Source organism: Loxodonta africana, chromosome 3, assembly GCF_030014295.1.
Source record: "Loxodonta africana isolate mLoxAfr1 chromosome 3, mLoxAfr1.hap2, whole genome shotgun sequence".
Classification (NCBI taxonomy): domain Eukaryota; kingdom Metazoa; phylum Chordata; class Mammalia; order Proboscidea; family Elephantidae; genus Loxodonta; species Loxodonta africana.
In genome coordinates, this window is record NC_087344.1 from 184,631,875 (window position 1) to 184,647,577 (window position 15,703).

Below are 15,703 nucleotides of genomic sequence, written 5' to 3' on the forward strand. Positions count from 1 at the left end.
CAGGTGCTATGTTTGGGGACCCAAGGACCCTAAGTTATGAACCTCTGCTAGAGGCTATGGGACGGAGATGAGGGAAAGTGAAAAGAAAGAGTAATGATGGGTAGATCAGGAAATGTTGTTACAAATCCATACAAAGACAAGAGACAAAAAATATAAACCAAACCCATTACCATCGAATCAATTCTGACTCACATCAACCTTACAGGACAGAGTAGAACTGCCCCAGGATTTCCAAGGAGCAGCTGGTGGATTTGAACTGCCAACCCCACCAACCATTAGGTAGCAGCCAAGCTCTTAACCACTGTGCCACCAGGGACCCATGACAAGAAGACAGCCCCTTAAGTGAGAAGATGAGCCCATCTCAAGAAGGCTTTCTTAAGAACAAGGGCAGGGAGCAAGTGTGAGTAGTAAGCCTACACTGGTCCTCTGTGACCTCAGGTGTGGTCTTCCACCTAAAACCTGTCTGGTATTTCTTTGCAGGGCCCAGAAAATTAAGAAGCAATGTCGAGTGATGATAAAAGCAAATCTGGTGAACAAAAGACTGAGCCCAAGTGTGAACAAAAGTGTGAACAAAAGTGTGAGCCCAAATGTCAGCCCAGTTGTTTAAAGAAGCTGTTGCAACTGTGCTCTGACAAGTGCCCACGCGACAAGTGTCCATCACCATGCACACCAAAGTGCCCTCCTCCATGCCCCCCTCCATGCCCCCCTCCATGCCCCCCTCCATGCCCCCCTCCATGCCCTCCCCCCAAGCTCTGTGCCAAGCCCTGTCCTTCTAAATGTCCCTCTCCTTGCCCACCCCCGGAGTGAGGCACCATGGGCACCATCGTCATCTTCACCATGTCCAGCACCATGGCGTAGGGGGCTGAAACCGTGAACTGAAACCATGAACTGACAAGTAAATGTGTTCTTCTGCTGTGCAAAACTCTTCTCCTGGGTTTGTATGTATTTGCTTTTATTTCGATAGCTCTAACCCACCCACCAAGTAGCAATCCCTGGAGAGTAAGGCTAGACTTCCAGCCCTCCTCCACCACTGATGGCCCTGGCAGTCTGCCTTCCCCTCTGACTCAGCCCCTCTTCCAAAGGGTGCACCCAGGGAATTTCACCCCTGTTAGGGTGAAACCTGGGAGATCCATAAATGTGGCTGCAGATTTTAAAGTGTTTAACCTAAAAAGCCAAGTTGGCATGAGGGAGGTGGGAGGGTATGAGGGGGAAAGAGGGGTTGGAAGTGAGGAAGGTTCCAGGTGGGCTCAGGAGAGAAAGGCAATTCTACTCTATGCTATTACTCTTGTCGCATAATACTTGGGCAGAAGGGCTCTGAGAACAACTGTGGGGGTTTAAACTCCAGCTCTGCCCTTTTACCTGTGACTCTGTGACCTTAAGCAATCTGCTTAACTTTTCTGTGCCTCAGTTTCCTTCTCTCCATCAAAGGAATGATAATACTAATAGTACCTGTGTTACAGGATTATTGTGAAGCTGATGGAGTTCATACAAAGTGCCTGGTTTCCTGGGATATACGAGTGCTCTGTGAAGGTAGCACCCTACCCCTGTCTGGTGTGACACATCACACAGGAACTTACCTGCTGCTGCTTCTTCTCACTGCTAGGTTGTAAGTCTCCTGGAAACAATAGTCAGGTTCTACCTTACACCTATGGAGTCCCTGGGTGATGCAAATGGTTAAGGTGCTTGACTGCTAACTGAAAGTTTGGAGGCTCAAGCCTACCAAGAGGTACCATGGAAGAAAGGCCTGGCTATGTGCTTCCAAAAAATCATGACATTGAAAACCCTATGGAGCACAGTCCTACTCTAACACATGTGGGATCGCCATGAGCTGAATTAACTCCACAGCAACTGGTTTGTTTTTGTTTTTGTTTTTGTTTTTTTTAATTTAAACTTGTTTGTACACAGCTAACCCATTGCCATCAAGTCAATTCCAACTCATAGGGACCCTATAGGACAGAGTGGAACTGTCCCACAGGGTTTCCAAAGAGTGGTTGGTGGATTCCAAATGCTGACTTTTTGGTTAGCAGCCATAGTTCCTAACCACTGTGCCACCAGGGATGGTCTTAAAAGAAGAAGAAGAAAAAAAAAGAATTGTGGATTACACCAACATCAATTTCCTGGTTTCTGATAGTGAACTATAGTTACATGAGATGGTACCATTGAGGGAAACCAGATGAAGTATACATGGGACCTCTCTGTACTATTTTTGCGGCTTCCTATAATTTCAAAATAAAAAGTTAAGTACAAAAAACAATAGAAAAGGATAAGCCTGGGAGGACCCCTATTAGAAATAAACAGGGCAAGCATTCACAGCTGACATGTTAGTGGGGGTTATGAGAGAAAGAGAGAGAAGGAAGGGAGAGAGGGATTGCTCCTGGTAGTCAAAAGGTTAAGTCCTCACCTGCTAACCAAAAGGTTGATGGTTAGAACCTACCTGGCTTACCTGGTGATCTGCTTCTATAAAGGTTATAGCCTAGAAAACCCTTGAGGCAGTTCTACTCTGTCACATGGGGCCACCATGAGCTGAAAATCATCTCTACGGCACCTAACAATACAGAGAGTCAACTTCAAACCAGCTTAACTGACAAAAGGGAATGTATTGGTTCATATTGCTGCAAAGGACATGGGGGAAGGGGTGCTATGGAATTAAAGAGAGAACTGCAGGAACCCAGACTTCAGGGCCAATTGCCACCCTCTCACTCTCATCTCTGCCAGTTTCCACTCCTCTTTAGGGTGGGTCTCATCCTCTCCTCCGGCCCTCTCCACATGGCAAGGACCTTGGCCATCTGCAGACCCAGCCTGTTGATGGTTGGGCATGGATGGGCATGAGGGCTCCCTGTTGTCTCCAGGAAGGAATCTGGTTGCATAGGAGGTCTATGAGTCCAGCCCTGTGGCCAAGTAGATGAGAAAGCTTTGTCATGTGGCTAATACCAGCTGTGAATTGTATTCACACCATTTAAGTGGAAATAGGTTTAGGATTCTCTGCAGTGGTAATGAGAGGCAATGAAAGAGGCCAAAGCTGGGACAGCTTCCTGTTGAATCTCTCCAAGAAACAGCTCTCTATACTTCCTAGCATAGAAGATGGTTCAGGACAGCTAGTCCAAAATGTGCCAAATCAAAGACAACTGCAACTCCACCAGACCAAAGCTGTATACTCAGCTAGTTACAGAAACAAACTGGTCTCACCACTTCTAGAGCTAGACAGGACCTTTAACATACAGCCCCCTCATTTTCCAGATAGGAAACTTTGGGGCTTTAGGGTCTCCTGCCAAGGACAGGAGCCTGGCGCTGAAGTTCTCATGCCCCAGAGTCCTGCAGAGAGGCTCCTTCTGGACCCTGGTGCCTCAGGAAGCCTAGTTTAGGACTTTGGGGGACCTGTGGTTAACTGTTGAAACACACGCCTACACCATGGTAGTTGAGTAGATTCTGACTCATAGGAACCCTACCGGGCAGAGTAGAACTAAAATGGCCCATAGGGTTTCCAAGGCTGTAATCTTTATGAAAGCAGGAAGCAGACTGCCACATCTTTCTCTCTTTTTTTTTTTTTTTTCAAGAGTTCAGCTTTTGATTGAACATGTTCCAAAAGAGGTTTAGTCAAAAAGACCAAAGCCCATGTCATCATCGGACTCTTCAGATTCTTTGTTTGCTTCCACTTTCTTCTCAGCTGCGGCAGCAGTAGTGGAGGTGGCAGGTCCTCCCGCTGGCGCAGCACCGGCTGCTGGGGTAGGTCCACCAGCCTCTACAGTGCAGATGAGGCTGCAGACGTTGACCTCGGCCAGGGCGTTTGCAAACAAGCCAGGCCAGAAAGGTTCAACGTTTACACCGGCTGCTTTAATAAAGGCATTGAGCTTATCCTCCCTCACGGTCACCTCGTCGTCCTGCAGGATGAGGACCTAGTAGATGCAGGTGAGCTCAGAGACGGAGGCCCTGATGCCGGGACTGGGGCTGCTGGGCTGGCGACTGCCCGACGCGGTGCTAGTCGCAGAATGAAGTGAAGGCCTCACCCCAAAGTGGTGGGTTGGAACAGCCGAACTTCGGCTTGGCCGATGAGTGCTTAACCACTGTGCCACGAGGACTCCTTAACTGTTGAAAAACCCATGGCAAACTCTCCTACCTCAACAGAAATCAAAATGAAAAGAAAGGAAGGAAGGGAAGGAAAAGAGGGAAAGAGGGAGGGAAAGAAAATTAGAAGAATAATGTGACATCCTCTTTCAGCTATTAAATGATCACTTTTAAATAATCCCAATGCTGAAGAATATGTCACTGTTGGTGGAAATGTAAATAGACAAAAATCCTTTTAGAAAACAATTCGGGAATATGTATCAAAAGCATAAATCTAGTCAACCCCTTGGTCCAATTGTTCCACTTACTGGAATCTATGCAAAGAAAAATAGTTCTAAAATGAAAAGCTACATAAATAAAGGTGTTTATCACAGTGTTAGTTAGAAACTATTTAAATACCCAACAGGGGGTTGATGAAATAAATTTGGGCATATTACATGATGGAACACATAGCAATTAAAATATATTAAAAGGAAAAAGGCAAAGTCTCAATTGAATGTATAGCACAAAGCAACTACTGTAACCAAAAACTTTTATAAATAACAATAATAATAATAGAAGGAAATTTGCCAGCATTCTAGCTTTTTTAGGGCAATGAGGTTATGGGTAATCAGTGAAGTATTTTTATTTTCACTGACTTCTGAATTTTCCTTAATACCCTTTTATTTCTTTTGTAATGGAAAAAAAGGAGTTTAGCTTGAATACTTCAGAGATCCCCAAATTCCTTTCATTTACTCAATGAACAACAAAAAAAAGGAGGGGACAGAAGGAAGACCTTCCTAGTGAGCACATACCATATAGAAGGCACCCCTACTTTGGATGCCTGCCTTCTAGGCATAGGGTCTCATTTCCAGGACTTTGGGGGACTCTATGGGAATGTGGACCAGGGGCCCTGAGAGCTCTGGGCACAGCCTGGGTGGAGGCCAGCTCTGAGAACATGAAACCATCTATTGCCAATTTAGTCCTCTTTTCTCCCATCTTAATGAAACCAAAGATAGACATCTCTTAATAGGTATTTTCCCAGCTAAGAACTGGATCAAAGGCGATTCTAGGTAAGATGGTTAGAGCATGATGAGTGTGCTACCTCCCTGCAGATTGCCATAATTACCCCCGGCCCCAGCAGCAGTCCCAGAGCCCTGCTGCAAGTGGTAGAGGGCTTTGTAAATAAATAAACAACAAGTGACAAAAGTCATCATGAGAACCTGGGCAGGCAGGGCCAGGCTAGATGGCTCACGACAATGCGACAGGGCAGGACCAAGCCCTCTCCCTTCAAGGAAAAGCAGTTCCGAAGGTCCACTAAGAAGGTAACGAGAGGAGACTACGTCACAGATACCCTGGCATTGTGCTTGGTTTGAGAATCAGGCAGAGTACAGCTGGCCTTGAAGAAAAACTTCTAAGCCCTCCCAAACCAGGCCAGGTGGGTGCACTGGCTATGAGGTGGGTTGCGAGGTGCCTTGAGAGGGCTGGGCACAAAATCATAGGTATGTCTCATTTTGAAGCTAGAAGGAACCATTGAAATCATTTTGATGCATCTCCACACATTAATGGAAACTGAAGAAATGGCAGGAAGTAGCCAGCTCCTAAACCTGCCCTATTTTTCCTGTCCTGCTTCCACGTGACCAAGTATTTCAGTCTGGGCACACAAAAGCAGGCACATCCAGGGAGGCACTATCAACAAGCCATAACTACTTCAATGTCACCGTTGTTCATGCTCAGCAAACAGATCGATCAATTCAGTAAGTCATTTGCCAAGCATATAAAGACTCTAAGATGCAAACTGGTTGTAAAATGCACACCAGGGTATTTTCAGCTGTACTTTTCTCCCAGAAACCTCAGATATCTGACCTCTAGAGTCATATGCTGCCCCAGGCTCGGAGGAAATTCTGTCCAGACCCAGGGTTCATGGTCCTTTCCGTCAGAAACTCCATTAAGGCCTTCATCATCATCACCCATTTTACTTGGAGCTTCCTAACTGGCTTCCCAAGCTCCAAGTTCACCTTCCAGTCCCCGCTCCAAAAGAAGTCAGGCAAGGCAGCTACTTCCTTGCTTACAACACTTAAAGCCCTTTTGCCTAGAGACCAACTCAAAACTCTTCGGGATCTAGCCCCTGCCACCTCCTCTAGCCTTACTTCGCCACATCTCCACATCCTTTAGAGCTTTGCAATTCAGCAACAGGTAACTGCTGGCATTTCCTGGCACTCTGCAGAGTTTCTGGCCTTTGTGTTTTTACATTTGTTTCTCCTCCATCATTCCTCCTTCTTCCACTGAACCCTCCTCCAAATGATCCACCTGGGCAAATCTTCAGCCTTTAACTCAATTCAAGACTCATCTCCTCCCCCAGGCTGGTTAGACGCTCCTTTCTGTGGTCTCAGAGCATTGCTTACCACAACATATTCTGGTCATTTGCTTACAATCTGTCTCTACCACTAGACTATAGGCCATTTGAGAATAGAGACTGCCTGGCACATAGTAGACATTGAGTAATAATAAATGAGTGAGTGTTCAGTAGCTACTAAGGCACTTTTCCAAAGAGGAGTGGGTAGCTCTGCCCTAAGCCCTGTTCGTTGTGTTCCTTAACCTCAACCCATGGTGTCATTCCCAGAATTCTGAGGTGAAGAGAAAGAGAATGGGATGAATATGGGTGATCTGAGCCAGGAGAATGGCAGCCCTGGCCTTGGTCACAGTGTTCCTTCCCCTTAGACCACACGATGCAGATCCTAACAGCCGACACCATGACTTCACCCAGGAGGTGCAGCTTGTTTCAGAGAAGGTCTCTCACCTTGTGAGGCACTGTGGTAGAGGGGAAAGGGCTTTGCCATCACACAGACTTGGATTCAATTTTGACTCTCTATTAACCAGCTGTGTAGCTCCAACTACGTTATTTAACCTCAAGGGGATAAGGAGGTCTCCGTTTTTTCACCTGAAGAATGGGAAGAAAAGTCTCAGCAAGGTTGGGGTGGGATGGTTCAATAATACAATGTATGCAAAAACCCTGCCATGGAAATTAACCAGAAAGCTAAGATACCAACAGCACTCAAGTACCTTAGTCAACCTTTGGAATCACAATCCATCAGCTGCAGTAGGAAGAGACTCTTACCCCCTCTACTGTGTGAAGTGATAGGTTTTGAGGGAGAAAGTGGGAGTTGCAGGAAAGGAAGAAAAAAAAAATCTTTGAGGGCAAGTAGATTTAGGGGACCATCCCTCTCATCTCATTCCCAAACTGGCTCAATAGTAGAAAGAGAAGGAGGCTTTTGTGTCACTGAATATCAGAGCTGGATATTGCATTTAAAATACCCTCAATATCTCGGAGAAGAAACAAAAGTCCAGAGAGGGAAACACTGAATTGGTTGTAGGAAGAGTCTAGGATTCCTAACTTCCATTTAGACCAAGACAGTATGAGGCCCAGGCTCAGAAGGGAAAAGAGTGAAGACCAGCATCATCAAACCCAAACAATTTGGGAACATCGTGTCTCCCCATCGTCTTGTTAGTGGTCTTTAACCTAAGGTCCATGAACTCTCCTGAAGGTGAAGGCATGTCTGTGTTTATTTCCCCATAACCCCCAAATTATTAAGAGCTACTGACTGATCTGTGTCTTGTTTTCTTCTTGAAGCTCATAAAGAGCTTCAAATAGAATGGTCTCCCAAATGTTTTTTACATGGACCAGTGCCTAGAGCAGACACAAGTTCACCGCATGACCCTGAACAAGCCCCTTAACATTTTTGTGTTTGTTTTGTCATCTAAAAAAATGTAGTCGATAAATAGTTCAGTACCTCCTGTGCAAAGCACATGCTGAGACTAAAACAGAGGGGTGGAATCAGATGGCCTGTCATGTCCCTCTGGCTCTGATGGCCTGTCATTTACAGGTCCTCCCACAACCTCTGATTCAGACTCCCTGTGTGGGTGACACAGGAGTCAGGGAAGTGAGAGGAATGGTGGACTCTCCCCAAGGAACCGCAATGTCAGTAAGCTCTCCAGAAGCACCTGCTCCCCAGGAAACGAGGTGAGCCACATTCTGCACCACTCAGCTTTATCAGAGCCTTTGCCCTGTAATATGCAGACGGGGCAACCAAGTGAATCAGAGAAATCTGGGAACTTTTACAATCTGAACAAAGGAGATAGTTATTTGATGGGAACAGGAAGGTGGGGGAGTCTCTTCTACTGGCCCTAATTACACCCTGGCTCCCAATAATGACAGCTGCAGAAATCCACAATCTTAAATCTTAGTATTAAATCAGATTAGCCCCAATCTCGCTAGAGGGCTGGGACTGATCACGGAAACTACTTAGTCACCTAATCTTGAGATCTGGGATGGGACAATCTCCCCAAAGATGTCCAAGCCATGGTCTCAGATACTGGGCCACTAAGGCTAATTTTCTAGAGTCCAGACCTTAAATACTACCACTCTGCACCTAGGAAAAGAGAGGTCACCTAAAGTCACCCAGCCTCCTGGCTGAGCCACTGCCCAGTGTAGGGGACAGAAGAACTGGATCTTCTTGCGAATGGATTGTAGCCTAATCAATAAGGAATAAAACATATACACACATCCACACACACACATGCACATCCACACACTTACAAAATCATGCCCAGATGAACCATTTATGCATGGTCACATTTATCGTATCACGGACTGTTGGCACTGAAATGGACCCCAATGATTCCTAGTCTAACTTCACTGTTTTAAAAATAATGAAACAAACCAGAGAAAGTCAGGGACTTGCCTGAGGTCACACACCTGGTTAGGGATAGAGTCAGAATCTCGACCTCTGTGCAGTGCATTGTCTACCGCGTCACAGTGAGTAGACAAGTACAATTCAAAGACTGAGTGCTACTGCACAGATAGAGTAAAAGACAAAGAACAAGAAGAACTGGTGGGTGGGGGATCAAGAAAGACTGCATGGGGGAAGTAAGTCCTGAAGAGATTTCAGAATATTCTGGGAGCACAAATTTCTCCATTCTGATTCAAATTTCACTAACATTCTGTAGCAGCTTGATGACCTTAAGTACTGGTACACGTATTCTCTAATTTATTCCTCACTAGAAATCTGTGAAGTAGTCATATCCCTTCTCAACAAGAGGAAACTGAGACTCTGAGAGGTTAAGTAGCTTACCCAATATTACACACACTCTGGGTAATGGAGTCAGCCCTAGGTCAGTGGGATCCTGAGTCCAGTTCTTTTCTCATGTATCACGGTGCCTACAGCCAGCCTTTGATAGAAGAGCTGATATTACAGGTAAAAATACTCTTAAATAAGGTAGCTATGAGTTAGGATCTCATTTTCTTCATCTGAGACTTTCCTTCATCAGAGTTCCTAACAGCTTCAGACATAAGGGAAGTGTATTTGTGTCCTGTTGTTTATATAACAAATTACCACAAACTTAAAACAACAAAAAAAAGTATTATCTTACAGTTCTGGAGGTCAGAAGTATGAAATGGGTCTAAAATTAAAGTGCTGGCAGGGCTATGTCCCTTCTGAGGGCTCTAAGGGAGAATTTGTTTCCTTGCCTTTTCAGCTTCTAGAGATCGCCCACATTCCTTGGCTTCAAAGCCAGCAAGAGCCAGTCAAGTCTTTCTCACATGGCATCACTCTGACACTGACTCTTCTGCCTCACTCTTCCACACTTAGAGACCCTTTTGACTACATTAGTCCCATCTGAATAATCCAGGACAAACTCTGTATTTTAAAGTCAGTTTATTATCAATCTTAATTCCATCTGCTACTTTAATTCCCCTTTGCTATGTGACCTAACATATTCACAAATTCTGGGGATTAAGATGTGCACATCTCTGCAAGGCCATTATCCACCTATGACAGAAGGATTTGGGGGTCAATTCCAGTACTGCTCCATTGTCATGAATCAGCTTAATTGTTGGCAGAAATTTCTTTAGGGGAGTCAAAGTCTGGGATCTCTCTAGCTGGATTCACTACCTCCATGAGAACGTGACTTGGCCTCTCCATTGTCCTGCACATCCCTACGTGGTTCCTTCTCCTTGGACTCAACCAAAGCCCCAGAAATGCACGTGACATGAGCAAGGTCATCTCATGTAACCTGTTGTAGGAAACTTCTAGAAATATCTAAGCAGGTTTCTTCCCCTCACCCCCTTCCTGAGTCTTCCTTGGACTCTCTGCACATCTCACTTGCATCTCTCTACTTCAACAGCCTCTTAACAGGAGTTCCTCCCTCTAGGCTGCCTGGAATGCCCTCACCTGCCATCCTTGATTGGGTAATCCCTATTTTCTAGAAAGACACAGCACAGACGTCTTCTCCCCCAGTAGCCTTCCCTGATTGTTCACCTTTTCCACCCTAGACTGATGTAGATGTCTTCCTCTAGGGAGCTAGGTAGTGGATTACATCTGTCTTGCCCATCTTCTCCATAAGGCTGTGACTCCCTTGGAAGCAGGATCACGAGTGACTGAAAGAATGAATGAATGAACTCAGTAATGGAGAATTTCTGCCTCCTAGCATGCAGGAGAGTTGCTTTGCCCCTTAAACAACATTCCACGGAAAAGATGAAGGAGATTATGAGGGAGAAGAGAAAGGGAAGAAGGAGGATGAAAAAGAGGAGAAGGATAAAGAAAAGGAGGAGGAGGGCTTCCTATTTCTATACCTGATCACCCAGTTCTCAGATTCCCCAAACGACCTTGTCTCTTCAGACAAAACCACTGGATATTCCAACCCCTTCACCCCATACAACCCCTGCTCCCACTCTCAGCCTCCAGAAGATTATGTCTCTCACAGGAACACCAGCAAGACTTCCTTGGGTCACCTCTGACCCCTCCCCACTCAGGCATCTGTCTCTTACCAGGACACCAAGGGACTCCACTCTAACATTACATCAGTCCTCTGTCCACCAGTCTTAAAAGGTCAAAAATGTCATCTGATCTTCCCCAGGTCCCCTTTTAAAATGTTTATAGGGATCAAACAGCCAAAACTAGGTAAACACTTGGAGACATATCTGACTTTAGACAAATGCCTCTCTGAGACAATGATCTAAGCCTACTTCTTCAAGTTAAGGAAGCAATCATCATCTTTAAAGTCCCTGGAACTTGGTCAACTTAGCAAACAAGCACAAGGCCAACAGTTCATGGACTTGCAACTTCTTTCAGCATGAATCTTTTCTTATTTTCAACTCAGTGAGGTCCTCCTCTACTCCCAGTAGTCTCCCACATTTATCCTTTCCATTCCTTCATTAATGCACTACTTTGTCAATAACTATCTTCCATTACCTTCCAATTACTATGCTTATGGCACAGCCCCAAGCCCCCTACCCTCTAGGAACTTACAATCCAGGAAAGCAATAGTATTTTGTAAGTAAGTAACTGAAATTCCTAATAACAATAGTAAATGTCTTATAAATAGCACAAACAATAAATATTATGGGAGTTCATATAAAGAGGTGAATTCATTTCTGTCTGAGAGTAATCAGGAAACGCTCTTGGAAGGTGATAGACTTGAGCTGAGCCTTGAAGAATGCTTAAGATTTCAACACGCAAAGAGAGGTAGGGCACATCAGGTAAAAGATTTGGAGGTAGGGTGTGTTTGCTTTGAAACTTTCCTTTCCATCCCCTGGCTTTTACTGACCTGAGTTCTAAGAAAAGATTTTCCAAAAGGCAAGGAGACAGACTAAACTTGTTCCACTCTGTCTTCTTGGTCACTATGAAAACTCTGTGAATAATTCCACTTTTAGGAGGGTGTTATGAATCAAGATTGAGAAGATGGCCTGACTTCTCCCTCCTCTTTCTTCCTCTCCACTCCACCCAACAACCAATGGGCAGCAAATGACACCAATTTCCCTCAAGACTTCCATGAAGGAGGCTGTAGGCCCTCCTCTCTCCAAGAGCCTATATGCCCTTTGTTTGCTTAGAGACACAGGACAAGCCATCTTCCTTGAGTGAGTCTGGATGTGGGACTTTCCAGGATAGATGAAAGGGGAGCCAAATGAAAAGGTCTGAAACAGGCCATACATGTTCTTGACCCAGACAGACCCCAGTTTAGGCAGGAAGTCTTCCACTGGGGAAGACATGATGAGCAAGGTGGATCTTATCTCTCACCACATCCTGAATCAGTTTGTACAGACGGAACCCCAACCCTGATTTAACAGACTGAGATAACGTTTTATGAACATTCTTTCCCTGCTGCCTCTCATGACAGAGATCTGAGAGAAACCCCTCCCTACTGAAGTCTGGTGAGAACCCAGAGGCCAAAATGGAGGCTGATTAACAGGCATCCCAAGCAGTGACTCAAACCATCGGCAGTTTCAGAAGAAGCTCATTATGATGACTCTACAATTAGGACCTTGGCCCACGTGGCCAGTCAGTCCTTCAGAAGACTGCACCAAGCACTATATAAAAGTCCTTACCTTGCTGGGCTCCACAGTCTGCATCCTTTGCTGAGTCTTGCTGAAGATCAGGTGAGTGGGTCATCTATGCCCTCTTTCTCCCTGGCTGCTCTGTCTCCTGGAGACTTCTCTTCTGGCTGTTCCTTGGACTCTACTTTCTTCTGATTTTTGTAGCAGTTTGCCATTTCTTGGACATCTCAAATCATCCTATCTGATCTCTCTATCTAGTCTCACACTTAATTTTTCAAAAGAATTAGGCTAGGGGAAGAGAAGGAAAAGAACTGTAGTAAGACTGGGGTTTGGGGTTATGGATATTCAGACAAAAGCTATAAGAATAATTCCCACCTAGGACGAGAATGTCAGAAGGCCCTGAGGTAAGGATAGAAAAGTCTCCACTCTCTACCTTTCACCTCCCAGGCCCCAACCTGATAATTTTAATGCAGGTAATTTCAAATCTCATTTTTATTTCAGGTTCTGAAAAATCACCTGAAGATGTCCTTTAATGAGCAGCAATGCAAGCAGCCATGTGTGCCCCCTCCGTGTCTTCAAAAGAACCAAGAGCAGTGCCAGGCAAAGGCTGAGGAAGTGTGCCTCCCTCCAAGCCAGGACCCCTGCCAAGAGAAGTGCCCAGCCCAAATTCAGGAGGTGGGTCTTCCTCAATGCCAGGAATTAAGCCAAGAAAACTATCCACAGCAAGGCCAAGATCCATGCCTATCCCCATGCCAAGACCAATGCCTTCCTCAGTGCATGGAGCCGTGCCAGGAGCTATCCCAGACTAAATGTGTAGAAATTTTCCCACAGAATTCCCAGGAGAAGTGCTCTCCCCCTGGCAAGGGAAAGTAGCTGCTCATTGGGCCATCTAGGGTCAAGAAGATGGCCAACAGATGAAAACCCAACTCTAGCCCATGCTAAGTTCTCCTGTAGTTATTTTTATGTGCAATGTAGTTTCTCACCTCTTGGCTTTCTCAGTATTCCAGGACTTAGTCTGCATCTCTAAAGACAGTTCTCTCTGTATTTCATCAGTCACTGTGAATAAGTATTGTTTTCAGCAGTCTGGTGGAAGGTCTCAAATGTGGGGATGGTGTGGTTACCAGTGGAGACTACAGAAGCCTAGCACAGCTCCCTTGGGTCAAAAATTCACCCAGCCCTGGGTGCGTACCAGCCAAGGATGTCTTCATTCATCTTTCAGTGTCATACTGGAAACTAGCTGAGTTTCAACGGACATTGCACTTACCACCACGACAATGGGTATTTAGAAGAAGAGGTTGGTGGTGTTGCAAAAGTAAAAAATGTGTAATTTTGTCTCTGCATCCTAAAAAGAAGAGTGAATAACTGGACATTGGAATATTGATTGTGCCTTTAAAAAAATGAAACAAAAATATATAAATTACTGAATCCGTACAGCCAATAAGGAAAGCCGAGGTGGGATCTCATGGGGTGCTTATTGATTTTGGGGCCCCATAACTGGCTTACTTCAGGCCCTAATTTTTCACCTTGTACACCTTTCAGAGAGGTGATTTGTGTCTGTGTGATTTAAGCTGGTCGGCTCTCCAGCTTCCTTGCCTTCTTCTCCTTGGTGAACGTAAAATATGTAATAAATCTGATTCTAAGACTGGTATCTGACTTGATGTGTGCTCTTTCCTCTTCACTACCCAACCACTTGCTGTCCTTAAGATGACTGTTTTTTATTTTATTTCGTTTTATTTTTATTTTTTGAGAATCATGAGTAGAAATTAAAAAACAGATCTCATAGGCTTATAGAAGTGCTGAAAGAGATCTCATTAAGGATCACCTGAACCACCCCACCTACAACATATCAAATGTTCACCTATGCACACATTTTACAAAGAGAAAACCCAGCAAGGGGATAAGACTTGCCAATACTCCAGACTTTGGGTGCAGGATCATTTCCACTACAGCATCTTTCCTCTCTGATCCTTGTTTCCAGGGGAAAGGGCTAAAATGGGGTGAAGGGAGTTGTGTGAAAGAAGGGGTCCTAAATTCATCCATGTCACCTCCAAAGCATAGTATCCTTATCAGAAGGAAGAAATAAGCCTGAGATAAACACGAACTTGAGGGACAAAATTGTCTGCCATGCCATTTGCCTGGATTTCAGGGTAACTTCCCTGCACTCTATTTTCCCAGCTGTTTAGGAAACACAAGTCTGTGGGTTCTGGGGTTGTGTGAAAGGATCAAGGGCTTCCTCAGTAGTACTCTGATGTTAGATGAGGGTTCAGAGGCACCAAGGGACATCCTTCTGAGGAGCGAGGGGGCTCCTTCTTCATTTCCTTGGGTCCCCTTTCTATCCAGTGTGTATGACTGTGTCCTGGTGAAGGGTCAGAACAGCTCCTTTCCAGAAGCTGTGTGGACCCTGATGCTTCTGCTGTTTGGCTGACTTAGGCCATTCGGGTGCCAGATCAGTCCTGTCTCTCCATCTTAGAGATTTCTAAGACAAGAGAGAATTGGGGAATGGTTTGGGAGAAGAGTTCAAGAGGCAACACAGAGCTGTCACACACTCATTGAGTCCTCAGAGGTCACACTGAGGCCCTACATGTGCCTGGCCCTGGGCTGTACACACATTCTCCAATATAGTCCTGACAGTAACCTCAGAAGGTTCATGGATTTCCCTTCACCAGATAAGGAAAACCACTCAGAGGTGTTAAGGAACTTGTCTGGCCTCACAAAGCTAGTAAGTGATGGAGTCAGGATTCTAACCCGACACCCTCCGACTCTAGAACCAAGCTCTTACTTGCATAAGGTAAGGGTCTGTGGCACCCCGAAAGGACTTTTGGATGCTGTACTCTTTTTGTTCATTTATCCACCTAAGAAGTGCTCACTTAATACCTACCAAGTGTTAGGTATCACGCCAGGTGTTGCAGAGAGAGTGGTGAGCCAGGCACATGCAGCATCCCTGTACAGGGAGCTAGAGCGTCATCTTTTCCTCAGGCCACACATGCCAAGGGAGCCTTTCTGAAAAACTTCTGGACGCCTCAATTCCCTGAACATCTCCTGATGCCTGACTCACAGTTCCCTTTCCTACCCTGCCTGGATGGAATAGGTTTTCTCTTCCATTTTTTAATCTTAGAATAAGCCAGGTACTCTCTGGGACCCCAACCAGAATAAAAACCTCCTTATCAGTGGCACTTCAGAGAGAGCCAAGGGAGACTTTGACATCTCCAGCCTGGCTCAAGTCCAGGAAGCTTCTTTGTTCTCTGACAGTGAAGGAATGCACAGATTGGAGTCTATAATCAGACATCCAGATGCTGAGGGGAAACCCCGGGCTAACGAGCAGGGACAGCC

General features: G+C 45.4%; 2 protein-coding genes and 1 pseudogene across 2 annotated transcripts; 2 read left to right on the plus strand and 1 right to left on the minus strand.

Annotated features, from left to right (window-relative positions):
* The first annotated feature begins 501 nt into the window (after positions 1-501).
* Positions 502-807, plus strand: LELP1 (late cornified envelope like proline rich 1). Its single transcript, XM_003415073.1, has one exon. The coding sequence runs from the start codon at positions 502-504 to the stop codon at positions 805-807; it is 306 nt and encodes a 101-aa protein (XP_003415121.1).
* Positions 808-3,590: 2,783 nt separating this feature from the next.
* Positions 3,591-6,015, minus strand: LOC100656228 (large ribosomal subunit protein P1-like; annotated as a pseudogene).
* Positions 6,016-12,690: 6,675 nt separating this feature from the next.
* Positions 12,691-13,591, plus strand: PRR9 (proline rich 9). Its single transcript, XM_003415074.3, has one exon. It carries the CDS (start codon positions 12,896-12,898, stop codon positions 13,244-13,246), a length of 351 nt encoding a protein of 116 aa, XP_003415122.2. The 5' UTR covers positions 12,691-12,895; the 3' UTR covers positions 13,247-13,591.
* Positions 13,592-15,703: the final 2,112 nt, after the last annotated feature.